The sequence below is a fragment of the Dermacentor variabilis genome, chromosome 9 (assembly GCF_050947875.1).
Source record: "Dermacentor variabilis isolate Ectoservices chromosome 9, ASM5094787v1, whole genome shotgun sequence".
NCBI classification, from domain to species: Eukaryota; Metazoa; Arthropoda; class Arachnida; order Ixodida; family Ixodidae; genus Dermacentor; species Dermacentor variabilis.
Genome location: NC_134576.1, coordinates 111,757,476 through 111,775,595, shown reverse-complemented (window position 1 = coordinate 111,775,595; position 18,120 = coordinate 111,757,476). Strand labels below are relative to the sequence as shown.

Sequence of the window (18,120 nt, the reverse complement as noted above, 5' to 3'; positions counted from 1 at the left end):
GCACGCTAAGTGACGGCCGCGCTCTCGGAATAATTGCTCACTTTTTGACAAGCGCCGCCCAGGGGAGACGTCTCGACTGGGACGCAGAGGTGAACTGCAGTTGCTTTTCTTTCTTTTTTTTTTTTTTTTGCTCCACATTTCTCTGACGGCGCTTGCCGTGCAAGTGCTCGGACGTTTGTGGTTCCGCGCGAGCATTCGTGCGAGTCCTTGTGTTGCTTTATTTTGCATGCGTGCAGCTGCTGTGCTACTGCTATTCGCACTGCCCTGTGATAGAAAGTGAAGTGGTGTTTAAAATAGAAAAGATGAATTGTTAAAGCGCTTAGACAATTCAAGAAGAAAGGAAAGGATTCTTGTAGGGAGGCGAACCAAGGTAAGGAGCATAACCAAGGACGTGCCCGGTTGGGTATGTCACACTTGAGGAGGGGAAATCAGGATGCATAGATAAGAAAATGAAAACATATGAAAAAGAATAAAAAAACATTACAAAGAGGTAAATGTATCTTAAGGGACGGCTAAGAAGTACGCAAACTATTTTTAGATCGGTAAAGTATTTTTTTAAACTCTAATTGAACTTCTTTCTCCTGACAACGTTCAATGGCGATTGAGAAAATCAATATCAAGCTTTCCTGCATATCATGTCGCGCCGGAGCCTAAGTGTCCCAACGTCAGTGTGACGTCACTGATTTGAATCCATGCTCTCGCACACATGTCGTTCTGCCGCAACATAGAATTGTGAAAAACCCGATAAGTTGAGTCCTTTGTATGCACGTAAGATAAAAATGCACTCCTACTTTACCGCGAACCTTTTAACTTAAGCCTTGCGTTTGCTCTCAGATCCACGTCTACAAGGACTGCTAGTGCGTGAACTACACTGAGGTGTCACCACCTGTCCTGCTTTTTCGCGTACCCATAAATACTTCCTTTAGCGCAAAACAAAGGACACAAGAAAAGGCGACAGGACAAGGCGCCTTGTCCTGTCGCCTTTTCTTGTGTCCGTTGTTTTGCGCTAAAGGAAGTATTTATGGATCCGCACCAACTAGCCCGCCAACACATTGTGCTGAACTATTTTTCGCGTACTTTCTGGCTTACCGAACCTACGGCACTGTAAACCGACTTACACACTTACGGGTGTGAAGCTGTGACTTATAAACCAATCTGCACACTTAAGGGTAAATCGATTTGCATTGTGCCAAGATAATTGTAGCCATTTTCTGCATTGCATAAGTGAGTAATATACCTCAACTTGACGTAGATCTTTGCTGGCTCTTTAACACCGGTGTTATTCTAAAATTTTAGAATAATAAAATTTAGAACATACATAAAACGCCGGGCAAGGTAGACAAATTTTATCCCCGTCTGTTAATGTTAAGGCTGCTTTCGCGCGAATGCATGAGACAACTCGTTCCAGAATTCACTGCTACCGGCCGGGAAAGAAAAGACACATACAGCATAGCGCGTGTCCATTAGAGTGGTGTAACTGACTGCCAGAGTTTGAAAGCTCCAACTCCCAACAAGCGCACGGAAGAAGCCGTTAAGCACGGTTTCCCGAGAGTGATCCTCGCTCCACAGGCTTCTTGACTCCAATTTGCCTTTAGCACAAAGTTCCGTGCTAGTATACTACAAGGCAAAGGCCTGGACCTGCCGTCTTTGAGTTCCCACCGCAATCATCGTGAGAACGTAAATGTCTTGCACGATTTGGACCTGCGATTGTAGAAAAAGCCCATTGCCAGCTTCTGTGACACCTTCGCGCGGCGCTTGTATGGCGAGGCGGCTGAAGCACACGTAATTTAGGGCAGTGAAGTGCCACATCTTCCCAACTAACTTGTTTTCTGGGTTAAGCGTCAACTTATTTACCACATTTGCGCATATACCTTTCCACAGATGGTAGAGATTGGGGGGGGGGGGGTTGTTTCATTTGCGGCAGCCTATTTTGTGTTTGCAACAAAGTAAAAATGATTCAACGATCATTTATGATCATTCATGTGATCACTGTCAATATAACAGCTCTCGCCCAACAGACGAAGGTTGTTCCACACCAGCCTTACATTACCATCTTCCAACTAAAATCTATCTATCTATCTATCTATCTATCTATCTATCTATCTATCTATCTATCTATCTATCTATCTATCTATCTATCTATCTATCTATCTATCTATCTATCTATCTATCTGTCTATCTGTCTGTCTGTCTGTCTGTCTGTCTGTCTGTCTGTCTGTCTGTCTGTCTGTCTGTCTGTCTGTCTGAAGCCATTCCAAGCTAGAACGACGTAGTCTAGGAAGTTCTATGTACACTTGTAATCGAAATGTTGAATGCTCATGTAGCACACACTAGCACCACATCTATAGTGTTTTTCACACAAAAAAAGAGAAAACTTGGGCTGCGTAATTTCTTCTGCCCGATCGATCTCTAAAACTGCTCGCTACACTCGGCCTCAATTCGTTCGGCGTCGCGACACCGCGATCCTTAGATTCCAAGCGATCGGACTAACCGTTTCTCTCGCTCGCTCCAAATGACACGTCGCCGACGGGTCGCAAAACGATAATCTACTCGAGAGGCTTTCGGGCCGCCTGCATGTCAGGCCGCTACGCGAGAACTCGAGGCCATCGGCAGCTAATGGCGGCAGATATGAAATCCATTGCCGCCTGTCGGAAACACCTGACGCGCTAAGACTTCCGTGTCCGCTCTGATTTCGCAGCTAAACTGCTACAAGTTGACGCGCCGTCTCCACTGCATAGAAGCGGTGAGAACGACTGCCTGAGAGACTTTGATTCAGAATGGTTATGGGGCACGTATTACAGCTTATACGAAGGACTGTAGAAGGATAGATCGAATAAACGTTATTGTCCAACGGCTAAGGTGAAGGAGAAAATCTTCTGGCTGCATTGAGTGCACACAGTTGATCCGCGAGTGATAATTCGTTTCACGTCATTGTTAAATCGGAGGTTCCTTGCAAGGAACTTCGAGGAGAGATATATACAAAACATCGACTCGAAGGTTTATATCGCACCCACAGGAGTCGCACTCCACGCTATCGGCCGTTAAAATCCTGCTTGTCTAACGCCTATATTCTCCGGAAAACTTTAGCCCGGCCGGACTCGAGAAGGAGGAGGAATGACCGTTTATTGTAAGAAACAGCGAGAAAGTGTTCTTTCTTCGCCCTTGGTGGGCAGCTCTCTTAGTCCAGAAAGCCGTTGGCTAATGCCGCAGCCCGGGACCGGTCCGCCAGACTGGCCGGACTCGAGGCAGTTTTTTTTTGCCCAGAGATTCTCGGAGCATGGCATCATCCGTCGGTGGCGCAAAAAGCAATTGTCGCACTAGTGAAGGCTTTGGATGTGCACCATCATGAATGATCGTTTATAGTAGTTTGTGCATCCTCTCACTTGCATGCAGTGTTGGCCATTTCCCTCTTTTATCATTTATACAACCCCTGTTTCTCACTCCAGGTGAGGAGGGGGGGGCGCATATTATGGGACGTTACTCTGCTATACCTTCCGGCTTTTCCTCTCCTTGCTTTCTTTATCTCTTTCTTGTGAGGAACTCTAATAATAATTAAGACGTTACGAGGTAGCGTTGCCCAATCCAGTCATTCCTTTCCGTAATAAGAAAATATTAACGAATGACTGAAGTAAATGTTCTTCAAGTTCTCCGAGAATATTTTGCACTGGTGCACTTAAAAATTAGGGAAAATCTCAAAAGGCCTAGAAGGCATTGGCGGTATGGGATAAAATATGAAACACAGAAAGGGGGGGAAAAATGAGATTATATATATATATATATATATATATATATATATATATATATATATATATATATATATATATACCGGTCCTCCTCGTCCCCGACAGTCCTTTTCTGCCATATCTCGCCGCAACCCGTCCGAATGGCGTACCCCTGATGACAGGCCGATCTGCTTCCAGAAGACAGGGCCGTCGCAACCATTTTCTGTATCTTGGGATCGGCGGCCGAGGCTGGCACGATGTGCCTGTTAAGCTCGCAAGAAGCATCGGTTGATAACGCTGCCACGTGATGGTCGCCGAGACAATCAACGTTGGCAAGGCAAATACCTTGCGGTAGAATTTGCTTTGTCAATCCAAAGTTAAAGATAGGTATGCGAGTGCGGTTCGCAGTAATAGTAAGTATATTGTGAGGCACGGTAGCGTCATACTGTAGTAGAATGTCGGGCAGAGGAGTGAAGAGGTACTCGCCATCAGGGACTGGTGGGGAAGATAAGAGTTCAATATAGGCTATTGATTTTGGCGGCAGGCGAAGAAAGCCGGTGGGGTGTAGGCGGCACTGGGGTACGTCAGAAGGTTCTGCGAGAATCGGCAACGCAAGGGAGAATGGTATATATATATATATATATATATATATATATACCAGGAGGGCAAGAAACCGAGTTCATCATTTATGATTGTCTACACCGATGCAGAACGCCGGCGATGAACTTTGGAGCATGTATAAACATAGGCGGAGAACATTATGTGTCAAAAGTTACGAGTTCTGAAAGAAACAGCTACTGAATGGCTTCAAAGTGAACGAAAGCGCCGTGGAGAACGGCAGAGAACTTGGTGGAGCGATGAAACGGGGCGGAAATTTACAGGCTTTAGGATATGGAGTCAGCTTGTGCAAAAAAAAACGTAATAATTCTCTCCATGGCACACTAAAATATGCTCCTATTGGCGTTCCCTGAAGTTGGCTCATACAATATAGAACACTGTACGAATATTATTGTTATTATTATTAGTAGTATCGGTATTTGTGCCCTCTCTCACACGCACTTTTATTGCGACAACTGCTATATGGACACTCAAGGCTCATTTCTGACGTCGCCGCGCGCACTCCGCTATGTGTGCGAGTGAACGCGCGCGAGGTTGCGCCAGCGATGATACTCAATCTCGCGCGCGCAAACGGAGGAACGCGGGGAGGATGCGCGCTGTCTTCCGTCGCGCGCAAGCCACCCAGAGGAGGAGGGGAGTGAGGGGGGTGGAGGTTGTTTTGGCGGCGGCTGCTTATGGCGACGCTGCGCGGTCCCGTGCGCCCCCCATCTTAAAGGCCGTCTACAATGCATTGAAGAGAGTGCGTCGAGTGCTGATAGCTTCGTGCGCGCTGTGTTCCCGCCGCCTATTTCACGTTGAAGCGAGAGGCAGCACGAAGGCCAATTCGCTCGGTCGTGCTGCCGCGCTTTTTCATTCGAGTGTTTTGACAGCGAGTGCGCGTGGTCATCGAGTGAGATGCGTTCCTGTTTGCTTGTGCGCGCGTGGCAGCATGCCCGGTAATTCAGTTAGTAAGCGAATGTTTACACGTTTCCATGGCCGGTAAAACTGCTATCTTCGTATAGCTCTCTACCAAAAATCGATGTCTCGTCTTGATGATGATGATATGTGGTGTTTAATGGCGCAAGGGCCAGGTGTGGCCAAAGAGCGCCATGACAAGTGGTGATGTTGACGATGTGTTATGGAGATGTGACTTGGCTGTAAAGTGGCCTAAAAATAGTTGCTGTAAAGTGCATAAAATCTACGTGATATAAAATTATGGCGATGTCTAATGACGAATACTATGAACATTAAAATCCATCGTAGAAGAATGATGCACTGTTTAAAATATGCGAGATGTTGAATTGCTTACAGCACTACTGCCTCGCCAGAGCCCTTGAACCACAAGGACCTAGAGGCATGTGCTATTTAAAATAATTCTCGCAGCAGCATCCTCTGAAGAGAGGAAGCGCTACGAACGTGTGGGGCTAATAACGTGCAATACAACATCTTTCAAAAAACCTAGGACGGCGTTGGTGTCAAAGAGTGGTTCTGGACCAAGTAACATAACAGGATGAAGGGGGATGTGTTGCCGGTACGCTAAGAGAAAATGTTTCTTTCTTTCAGATTCGGCTTCCCGACACTCCAGGAGAACGTGGAGGACTGTCAGCCTCTCCCCGCATCTACCACAGGTTGGAGGATCATTTCCAGTGAGTAGAAAGTTATGCGTGCCAAACGTATGTCCTATTCTGAGGCGACAGAATAGGACATCTGTTCGCCGTGATTTTGTTACGGAGGGCCAAGAACCTAACTGTGGCTTTATTACATGTAGTTTATTATTTACTTCTGCGTCCCACATACGTTGCCAGTGGTTTCGCAGTTTTCTTCTTAAGAAAGGCTTCAGGTCTGTGACAGGGACCGAAGCAGTAGGACAAACTGCATGCAATGAAATGGATGTGGCCATCTGGTCCGCTAGTACGTTTCCCTCAATGCCCCTATGTCCAGGCACCCAGCATATAATCACATGTTGGTTAGATATATATGCTTTACACAGTGCGGAGTAGAGTTCAATAAATACTGGATTTTTGTGGTTACAGAAAGACATCAAGGCCTTCACAACACTGAGGGAGTCCGTATATATAACTGATTTCTGGAGTTGTGATTTATTTATATGCTTTACGGCCGACAGCAGTGCATAAGCCTCAGCCGTAAAGATACTAGTTTCCGGGTGCAGTATGTCGGATTCCGAGAAGGATGGACCGACGGCTGCATAGGACACCCCCTCGCGCGATTTCGATGCGTCTGTGTAGAACTCGGTGCAGGCATACTTGTACTGGAGTTCCCGGAAATGCATTTGGATTTCGATATCTGGAGCATGCTTTGTGACTTGCACAAAAGATATATCGCATTGTATGAGCTGCCACTCCCAAGGAGGTAGCAGCTTGGCTGGATGCATTAGGCGGAGCTCGAGGAGTGGGACGTGCATTTGATCACTAAGCTCCCTCACACGCAGCGAGAAAGGCTGTCTTACGGAGGGACGATTATGAAAGAGTGTAGCACATGTCATATCGTTAATGGTATTAAAACACGGATGTTGAGGATTAGAGTGGACTTTCAGAAAATATGTTTGGCTGATGTATGTTCTCTGGATATGAAGTGACCACTCATTCGATTCTGCATATAAACTTTGTATGGGACTCGTTCTGAAAGCTCCTGTGGCTAAACGGATACCTAGATGGTGAACAGGGTCTAGCATCTTTAGCGCACTTGGAGCGGCAGAATGATAGATCACGGCACCATAATCTAATCGTGAACGAATCAGGCTCTTATAGAGATTAATTAAGCACTGCCTGTCACTACCCCACGAAGTATGGGATAGAAGTTTGATTAGGTTCATTGTTTTCAGACATTTTTCTTTAAGATGTTTAATGTGGGGGACGAAAGTGAGTCTATAGTCAAGTATGACACCTAGAAATTTGTGTTCTTTGTTAACAGGTATCTGTTGTCCATGCAGTTCTATGCAAGGATCTGGGATAAGTCCTCTCTTTCTTGTAAAAAGAACACAAGAGCTTTTGTTAGGATTGATCTTAAATCCATTCCTGTCTGCCCACATTGACGCTTTGTTCAGGCCATGCTGTACCTGTCTCTCGCAGACTGCGAGGTTACAAGATTTGAAAGCTATTTGAATGTCGTCCACGTAAACAGAGTAAAAGATGGCGGGTGGTAGTGAAGCACGAAGCGTGTTCATCTTCACGATAAAGAGCGTGCAGCTAAGCACGCCTCCCTGGGGTACACCAGTTTCTTGTATGAAAGGACGTGACAGTACATTGCCGACTTTAACCCGGAATGTACGATTAGACAAGTAGTTTGTTATTATGTTTAGCATATTGCCATGAATGCCCATTTCTGACAAGTCTCTTAAGATGCCGTAACGCCACGTCGTATCGTACGCCTTCTCCATATCGAGGAATATGGATAAGAAGAATTGTTTGTGTACAAATGCGTCCCGGATATTTGCTTCTACACGTACAAGATGGTCAGTTGTTGAGCGCCCTTCTCGGAAGCCGCACTGATAAGGATCAAGCATTTTGCTCTGTTCAAGGAAAAAGATGAGTCGCCGATTTATCATTTTTTCAAACACCTTACAAATGCAACTTGTGAGGGCTATTGGGCGGTAACTTGCCACTGAGGAAGGGTCTTTTCCTTGTTTCAAAACAGGGACCACAATGGCTTCCTTCCACGCGATTGGAAGGTACCCTGCATCCCAGATGGTGTTGAAAAGTGTGAGTAGTGTAACTTGCGTATCCGTGTGTAAATTTTTGAGCATTTCATACATGATTCGATCCGATCCCGGTGCAGAGCTCTTGCATGCGCTCAAGGCAGCTCTCAACTCGGCAATGCTAAAAGGACAGTTGTATGGTTCATTCTGTTGACATTTTCTCATAAGTGGCTTACATTCTTCTATTTGTTTATATTTCATAAAGGATTGCGAGTAATGGTTGGCACTTGACACGCTCTCAAAGTGCTCCCCAAGTGAGTCCGCCTGAGCTTGTAGGGTATCGCCTTCTGTGTTTACCAAAGGGAGTGCATATGCTTGTCGCCCTCTTATCCTATTCACCCTGTTCCAGGCTTTGGCCTCATCTCTGAACGAGTTAATACTCGATAGAAACTTCTGCCAACTTTCTCGTCTGGCCTGTCGGCGGGTTCGCCTGCCTTCTGATTTTGCTTTTTTAAAGTTGCTAAGATTCTCCGCAGTGGGAGAAGCGCGTAGCAACCCCCACGCCCTGTTCTGTTTTTTACGAGCGATCCTGCAATCGTCGTTCCACCATGGGACACGCCGTTTGCAGGCCAAGCCTTTTACTTCTGATATGCATTTAAATGCGACATCTATTATGAATGCTGTAAAAAACTCGACTGCAGCATCAATTCCTAACGAAGACAGGTCAGCCCATGAGATACTGGTTAGAGATCGAAATTTCTCCCAATCAGCTGTCTCAATCTTCCACCTAGGAGCGTATGGTGGATATTCGTTTTCCTTATATGATCTTAGCAGTATAGGGAAGTGGTCGCTCCCGTAAGGATTGGTCGTAACTTCCCATTCAAGTTCAGGCAGTACAGACGGGGAGACTATACTAAGATCTATTGACGAAAAGGATCGGTTTGCAAGAGAGTAATATGTGGGTTCTTTCTTATTGAGAAGGCACGCTCCAGAAGAAAAAAGGAACTGTTCAACGAGACGACCTCGCGCGTCTGTACGGGAGTCGCCCCACAGGGAACTGTGCGCATTGAAATCGCCAAGAACAACATAAGGTTCTGGCAATTGATCTATATAGGATTGAAATTCTTGTTTCGTTAATTTTTGATGTGGGGGTATGTAAAGAGAGCTAATGGTGATGAGTTTGTTTAGTAGGACAACTCGAACCGCCACTGCTTCAAGGGGCGTTTGTAGCTGTAAAGGTTGACACGCAATACTTCTATGAGTAAGAATGGCAACACCACCCGATGATGCGACGGCATCATCGCGATCTTTGCGAAACGTAACATACGTACGGAGAAAGTTTGTGTGTTTAGATTTTAAGTGTGTTTCCTGTAAACACAGCACTTTTGGATTATGTTTGTGGATGAGTTCTTGCAAATCATCAAGGTTTCTAAGGAGACCTCTGATGTTCCATTGAATGATTTGTGTATCCATGTTTAAGGTAAATTGGTGCTGTGTTTACGGAAACGAAAGTGATGCCTTAGATTACAGAGCCCTTTCGAGGCCCTGTAATAGGTGTTTTGTTCTTTCTGAAGCGTTCGAGCGATTCTCGACGCTCCTTAGGCGTTTGTTGCGCCTTGGGGACAGGTGTAGTGTCCATTGCCTCGTGTGAGGCGCCGGACAAGCGCTCTTGCGAGCGAGAGGTTTTCAGAGGGAGTCCCGCCTTGGAGGGCAAGACCCCTGCGCCCACCAGCCCGGAGGTCGATGGGGCTCCCTGAGGGATTTGGCTGCGCTGGCCGTTGCCAGCGCTGGAAGGGGCCTCAGAGGTTGGGGCAGCCTCGGCTGCACCCACCTTCGGGGTGGATGGTCCCTTTTCTTCTGTTGACGGAGCAGCGCTAGCTGCAACCGCCGCGGGGGCAGATGGCGTAACTGCCGACTCACTGCCTGTGGGTCGGACAGCCGCCGGAGGCCGTTGTGACGCTGCCCCCTTACGCGCCACATCGGCAAAGCTGCTCTTAGGCAGGTATGACACCCGCCTACGTGCCTCCTTGAAAGATATATTTTCTTTGACTTTGATTGTCACAATCTCTTTTTCACTTTTCCAGGACGGGCAGGCGCGCGAGTATGCGGCGTGCTTGCCATCACAGTTGACACAATGTGGAGTCTTCTGGCATGTTTCGGAGGAATGTTCAGTGTCACTACACTTGGCACATGTCAGCCGGCCTCGACAGTTCTGTGAACTGTGGCCGAACCTTTGGCACTTAAAGCATCTGAGAGGATTGGGCACGTATGGCCTAACACGAAGTTTGATATAACCGGCCTCGATGGACTCGGGGAGGACACTTGAACCGAAAGTGAGTATCAGGTGTTTCGTATTGATCTCTTTACCGTCTCGCCTGATCTTAATTCGCTTAACATTTATGACATTCTGTTCACTGAAGCCCTCCAAGAGTTCAGCTTCAGTGAGCTCTAGCATGTCATCATCCGAGACAACGCCGCGGGTGGTGTTCATGGTACGGTGCGGGGTTACTGTTACTTGGGTCTCCCCAAATGACACAAGTTTCGGCAGCTTCTCATACTGCTTCTGATTTTGGAGCTCCAAAAGGAGATCACCACTTGACATTCTCGACACCTTATATCCTGTACCGAAAACTTCGGTCAAGGACTTGGAAACAAGGAATGGTGAAATGGATCGCACTAGTTTGTCTGTCTTTTCTGAGTGAATCACGTGGAATCGAGGAAAGTTGTGGACTTGTCGTCCGAAAAATTGAAACAGATCTTCGGTGCGCCCTCGTTTCTGAGGGCGATCAGGAAGTTTGGGGAAGGAATTTTCCATGAAGATGTATAAAAATTCGGCAACAGCGCCGACCGCCCACCACGGAGCCCAACGAGGGGACGCGGCAGAGCTTGCATGCAAGTCTGCACGACGCCAGTCGTACGCCGCCACTATAACCAAATATGGTGTACCCAAGGTTGGATAACCACACAGGGTTAACCCTTGCCGCCAAGGAGAAAGGAAGTAAACAGAAGAGAGAAGGAGACAGGAAAGGTGGAAAGTAAGGGAAAGACGAAGGTTGTAGGGAGAGAGAGACAGGAAAAGGCGACTGCCGATTTCCTCCAGGTGGGTCAGTCTGGAGGTGCCGTCTATGTGAAGCTGAGGCCGAAGAGGTGTGTTGCCTCCGCCGGGGGGCCTTAATGGTCCAAAACACCCAGCATCGGCTCAACCCCCAGGATCCCCTTTTCCCCAGACACGGCTAAGCCGCGCACGGCTACACGCGGGAGGGTCCAACCCTCGTGTGCTCGGGTCCGTGGTGTCGCAACACACCAAACGCCTGCTGACGCAGACGCCCCTGCGGGGGATGTCTCGTCTTTAGGGCAAAACTGCAACGTTTTTCTTTATACGTTGCATCGTTTTTACTTATTCTCTTGTAGTTTCTTTTCACTGTACATGTGCACATGCCAGAAGCAACACTCAGACATTCGCGTTGTTCCTGGGCACTGTCAGGATTGGGGACAACAATCAAACAGATATATAGAATGACTATCAGAGTAACCTAGTCGCAGAATGTTAATTGCTGGTTCCTTTTTACTGTGATATCCATTACTGGATTTCACTCGCTTCGGTCATATTTTCCCAAAATTCCTCTAACCGCTAAACTTATTGAACCAGCTACTCTTTAAAGCAAAGTTTCTGGTCAAGTTCAAGGCACTTTATCGCTCGCATCTGGTCTCCAACGCCGAACGCGTTTAACGGGACGATGGCGCCATCTAGGAACGATAAAGCCAAGCAGCAGTTTACGAGTTTATCCCTTTCAAGCATATAGTTGTATACAATAATTACTAGAGGGAGCAGTGGGGCAGGTGCCTACGGAAGATGTATGCAGGCCGATTCAACCAAAAAAAGGAAATTACGTTTAGTGCACGGATTTGCCTAAGCTTCGTCCTTACGACTTCAGCCAGCTTCGTGATCTCAACGAAGTACGTCGTTATAGATAATTCAATAACCACTTACGAAATTCCGATGGCAGAATTCGTACAGAGGATCGCAAGCACAGAAGGCTGATTTTTAAACCATTACGCCCCCGTCACAAGCGCAGGTCGTAAGTTAGCACCTTGAGACGGCGGGCGCGTCTCGATCCGCAGTTGCAGTAGCAGAAGCCGACGTATCAGAAATAACACCAGTGCAACCCGACACTATTGATCACCACTGAATAATAACACAAATGATATCTATATATATAGGAATAATAAGAATATTGCACAATTGATCTTAGTTGTTTATCTATGCAAGCTCAGTATGAAACATACTCTAAAGAGCACCACAAGATGGCAAATCATATTTCTTTGTTTTCATTCAGCTGTGGTTAAGCACTTTCTTTAGGTCCTTTGTTGAAACACCCTGTGCATGATGCGTTGCATGCAAATATGTGGGTATGATATCGAGCCCGTCTTTAATTCACTGCGAATAAAATAATTAATTCGTGTAAGATGCTCCTGTTTAATACTAATATGTATACCTCGAAAACTGCGCTTCTTATACACACGCACGGTTCATGAGCCATTCACGCCAAGAATGCATCGCTTTACGATATGTCAACTGGAGTTGAGTATGCGTGACTTTTCGTTGTTGATTTTTTTCGCGTACATGGCTGCACACTCATATTTAAGTGGCTGGTCTATTCTCACATTCTGTTAAACTATCTCGTGTTACCACTTTTACTATCTTTCTCCAATTTTTCAACAAGCTAGCAAAAATGTAAATTGCCACCATTTTCTATAGTTACTGGCAAATAGATTCGTCTGTCAAATTCATTGCGACACTGTGGAAGGTACAATACTAAAGAGCAGACGCTGCAACGAAAATTCGTGTGCTTGCAAATGAATCCATCAAAACTTTATGGAACACACCAAGCTTACAGCATACACGTCTACACCGACTGGACCCATCCCTTCGACTTCGACCCCCATCTGGACTCTCTCGACTAGAAACAGCAGTACTTTGCCGACTGTGGCTTGGTGTCGCCTACACAAGATCCTTCGCCTTCCGAGTCGGTATGGACGACAGCGCGGCTTGCAGACACTGCGGCGGCGAGGAGACCATCGAACACGTGCTCTGCCACTGTCCTCAATACAGCGCGCACCGGCTGTCACTAGCGACCACGTTAGCACGCCTTGACGACAGGCCACTTTCAGAACAGTCAGTTTTGGAATGCCGACGTGAACTGTCGTCGCAGCAAAAGTCGGTCAAGGCTTTGTTGACTTTTCTACGTGACAGTGGCCTATTAGAAAGACTATAAGGACCCCATTTCATCCCTTTTCATATTTTTTTTCTCACGCTTTTATTTTTGTCACGCTCTTCTTTCCGTCTTTACTTCCCCTTTCCCTTCCCCTAGTGCAGGGTAGCAAACCGGAGGTTTTAAGTCTGGTTAACCTCCCTGCCTTTCTCTCATTTGCATCCCCCCCCCCTTCACTGAATCGTAGATAAAAAGAAACACTAGCCCATAGAAAATATATAAATAATGAAAATGTTTCAAATTACTTGCGATAAAAGCAACACAACATGGAAAGATTTTGACTGAAAGTTGCAAGTATGTGCATATCACGCGCAATATAAAGTCAGTTAAGGACCTGTGGCAAGCCTTTAGTCATGCTAACCTTTTGGTAAGGTAACCTTTATTTTTATGCTGCCGTGCCGAATGCACCATAATATGCTTCGCTGAGTTTGATGCATCACAATTATAAGTTAGGCGCGGGAAGCTTAGCGCACAGCCTATATATAGCTTTCTTTGATAGACTGGAGAAAGAAGCTTTAGGAAGTGGCTCCTGCAGACAACCAATTACCAATAATTAATATTCTACTAATGATGTCGCTGACATCATGTTTCATTTTTTGTGTAAAAATGTACTCCCCACAGTTCTAAATAAAGTTGAGTAAGTTGTTTTACATTTCTTTGATGTGCAAGCTGTGCTGGTAATCTCAGCGTTCGGAGAACAACTGCTCGCAGCGCGAGGCTTACATATTCCAAAAGATTGCGTAATACAGCCACCCTTACTTTTCAAACTAATTATGTAGCGCTCAACTCACCACCTAACCATTTCAGACGCCACTTTATCCCATTCATTGAAAACTTGCTTTCACCACATCTCTTGCACCTTCAGAATCATAGAAAGTGTACAGCTGCAGAAAAGATTAAAAATTTTCAATTGTTTAGCGAGTTTCGTCAAGGTTACAAAATTTCGACTCCATGCGGAAACTCACTACAAGAACATCAAATATGAGAACGTACACTATTTTGTGTTTTTAAGAGCTTGAAAAGCACTCATCCAACTACTTGAAAATTATGCCTGGTGCACGACATTGTGAAAAAGCAGTCAACCCGCTACATACAACATGCTGACACCGAGCAAAAACACCCAGCCGTCCATCTTCCCACTCATTTTGCTAAAAGATTCTGCATATTATTAAAAATCGCAGCACAGTTCCAGTAATAAGTGTTTCAAGATGTATGAAACGCATTTTAAACACCATTATTTTCATCAGTGCTTTTGCTATTGATGCACTCTGCTGCTGTGCACAATTGTGAAGACAGCGTTTCAAAGGGTTAATTAAGATAGACTATTTGGGCATGTTGATAGCACATGAGTGCAGCACTTTGCGAAGAAGACGAGGACGAAGAAGAGGCTGATGCGCTCGTGCGTCTCAGCCTCTTCTTCGTCCTCGTCTTGTGCGCCAAAAAAGCTGCACCCACACCTATAAGACATTCGCTGAGAACAAAGTCGGGAATGCCGCCGGTATACTGACCACGTACTTGTCGCCGACCTTCCTGGTGATGGGTCGCGCAGTGGTCAGGTTTCCAGTCAGGTGGTTCAGGTGGAAGTGGTTGGAGTCCTTGACATCCAGCAGGCTGTAGGCCACGGGCTTTCCCGGCGCCGACTCGTCCAGGGCGCGTACCGTGGTCACGTGGACACCCACCGGGGCGTTTTCGTGCACCCGGGGGTCGTGGAACGGAGACCAGAACACCAGCACACCTGCGCATGCGCAAGCGTGCAGAAAAGGCAAGAGACCCACATGAGGATAAAGAAAATATAAATAAAGATGTGTAAGTGCGAGTCAACCGAATGCTTTTCATTGGGAAAAGGTTTGAACTTCTGTCTTAAGACGAAGTCTTAGATTCAGATCTTAGAATTGGAACTGCCGCTCGGGAACAAGATGAAGGTGTTCATTTCTCCTGTCTGAGCGCAACCAAACTGTAAAATTTTCAAGTACACTTGCGATCGCGTTGCAGCCATCCCAGACTTAAGAGCGAACAAGTGTGCCATGTGGTCGAGGAATGGCACATGGTTATTATCGGTAACGTATGCGTAAGTCAGTTCTCGATTGTCTTTGCGTAAAGAATTGGCTAGACTAAGCAGTTGTCTTTCGTGAGTGCCCCCACGTGTCCACGATGTATGGGATGACGCTGCTTTCCCTCGGGCATGCGCAGATAGGGCATGCATCGTCCCTCTTTTACGTCATTGTGCAACCTTTCAGATGATGGTAGGCATTCGTGTGGTGCTTTTTTTATGTGTGTGTGCTGTACTTGAGTCTGTTCGTACGCCTTCTTTCAGGACTTTGAATCCTTACGAAATCGCTCTATATTTCAGTTGTTACAAGTGCAAATAAACAAGACCACAAGATTTTTGCGGAAGATGAGTGTTATGTGACATATGCACTGAATATATATAGGCAACCTCAGATGTGGGTTTACATATCAGAGCGGCAAACTGCAACTCGTGTTTGAAGTTCTCTAAAAAGAGATCATCTCCCCATGTAATATAATTATTTAGTTTGACAGAAGACACTTGAAAGACAGGAAAGGGGAAAGTGATTGTTTTATTTTGTTCTTTGAGATCTGCCATCATGTGCTTTTTATTTGTATATTCCTTCCCCCGGTGGGTTATAAAACAATACCATTCTCACTGCACAGAAAACAACCTGATTCCACACACACAGAGAGAAAAAAATGTTATGTCTACAAAGTATAAAGCAGACAAAAAAAGTTGCTTCCATAAATGATACCGAAGAATAGGCATTACAAAGAATATACAATATTCGCCTGAAACCGGAAATAATGGCAAAAGTATTAATGGTGCTAAAGCAGGGAACATGTTGAATGAAAGGAATTTACTTTTTGTTTGGGAGAGAATAAACTTCTTTATATACATATATTGGCTTTCAGCTCAAACTCCAGGTTTGAAAGCCTAATAATATATGTTGCAAGAATGTAAAACTCAGCAACTTAAGGTAATCAGTCACTACTCAGTTTCCAAAGCTATACTTGCTGTGCTGACTAATGTTGATTGTTTGGGTGTCCTATTTATAAATTACCATACAATCACAAATATAGGCCTATCGGTTCTCAACCTTGTCAGGATTAGTAATAATAGTAACCACATTTGGACAAGACGCAACCGTTGTTTTGTTTTTACAGTAAAGCAACCTGGATGCGCGCTTTGAAGCAAGTACAGGGAAAAAAATCAGAATAAGAAGATGACAAGAAGTAACATCCGGTACGAGGTCTGTGGACAAATGTATAGCAACATTGGCGATGTTCCCTATTGTGAATTCAAACTGTAAAGAAGAATTATGTGGCAAAATAAGGACACTGGAGTCCCTGAGACGTGAGCATGAAGCAGCGGACCATCCAAGAATTCGTTGTAGGACATGCGCACATGTAAAGAAAGGGAAATACAGAGGACATAACGTGTGTCTGAGTCGAGACATTGAAGAAACGAAAACAAACGCCTCGGCACAGAGAACGCCGACAACGAAAGCAAGAGTGGCGCAAAAATGGATAAAAGGAAGACAGAAGACAGCAGACGCCCAACAAGATAGCAGACCGCGTGACAGACGACAGAACCGTGAAAGCAGACGTGGAAAAAAAAAAGAAGCAGGCGGACGTGTTGCTTGGGAGAAACGGAGTCTTGATCATTTTCTCGCTTCAGAACGCTGGACACGTACCGTAGATTCCCGCGTACAATGCAAACCTTTGTGTATATTGCCTAGCTTTATATCGACTATACCTATTACAATAAGGTGGATGTGATTTTCGCTTTACGTGGTGATATATCAAACATTTATTTAGCAGCACGTTAAAATTATAAATTTCGAGAACTACTACTTGGCATGACAGCAACTGGCCAGAAAATACGATATTTTGCTATTATTATTAGTTAATTAAAGAAATATGGCCGGTCATACAAGGCTACAACGAGCATGAGAGCCTGCCTGCACTAAAAGCTCATCATGTGTATCTTCGACGGCATGCATAAAGCGCCCTCTATAAGCTAACTGGTATGTCTGGTGACCTGTAAGCTCTCCTTTATGTAAAGGGTAACACATTTGAGAGAAGTTACGATATTTTTGCGTATGCTGAAGCAAATACATGAGATTTCGCCCTCTTTCCATTCCATGTAACTTCCCCAGCTGTTTTATGCACAAAAATATTACGGTCGACTTCAGACGTCAATGTTTCGACAGATCTCATTCCGTTTGATTGAAATAGTGATATTCAAACATCCCCCATTTTCTCTTAGTTGTGTTATATCGATATGCGATTCAACACTTCTAGTTATATCTATGCAGGAAAAAAATATTGTACGTGTAATTTTACGGTAGTTAAGTGCAGAGAGATCCTCAGGCCAAAAGCGACAAGACTGTTGCGCACGCAAAAAAAAAAAAAGATCGTTTCCTGTGGATTCAGCGCGAATGCGTAAACAAAACATTAAAAAAAAAGAAACGGAAATGCGAAGGCTGGGATAAGGGAGAAGGGGGTGGACGTGAGAAGCTTACTTTTCTGCAGTACGAGGGTGCGTTGTGAAAAAGCTGTCTACCTTGTCTCGCCTGCGGTGTCAGTGTGATGGAGTATTGCGGAACAAAACATACAAAAATGTACTGACAGTTCTAGAACCTGTCGGTTTAAGTTCTGTACTTCGGATACAAGGAGAAGCTAGTGCTGCTATGCTTCAAATGCAGGCAGTGCAGCGCTGAGAAGAACACTCACGGAAATTGTAATGCACTTTCCCGCTGACTAGCATAGCTGTCACAGAGATTAAAAAAAATCCCTAAACAAATGCCAGGGATTCCCCTGCTGAAGTTACGATCTGATGACCCCCGACGCGGCAAAA

The 18,120-nt window shown here is 45.5% G+C and overlaps 1 protein-coding gene across 3 annotated transcripts in view; it reads right to left on the bottom strand.

The window, feature by feature from the left end:
• LOC142557302 (uncharacterized) overlaps nt 1-18,120 on the bottom strand; it is a 189,729-nt gene that overhangs the window by 58,797 nt on the left and 112,812 nt on the right. For all 3 annotated transcript variants that reach the window (XM_075669032.1, XM_075669033.1, XM_075669034.1), the window contains one exon: nt 14,756-14,982. In XM_075669032.1, the coding sequence (XP_075525147.1) occupies nt 14,756-14,982 (227 nt within the window). The remainder of the gene's footprint in view (nt 1-14,755; nt 14,983-18,120) is intronic.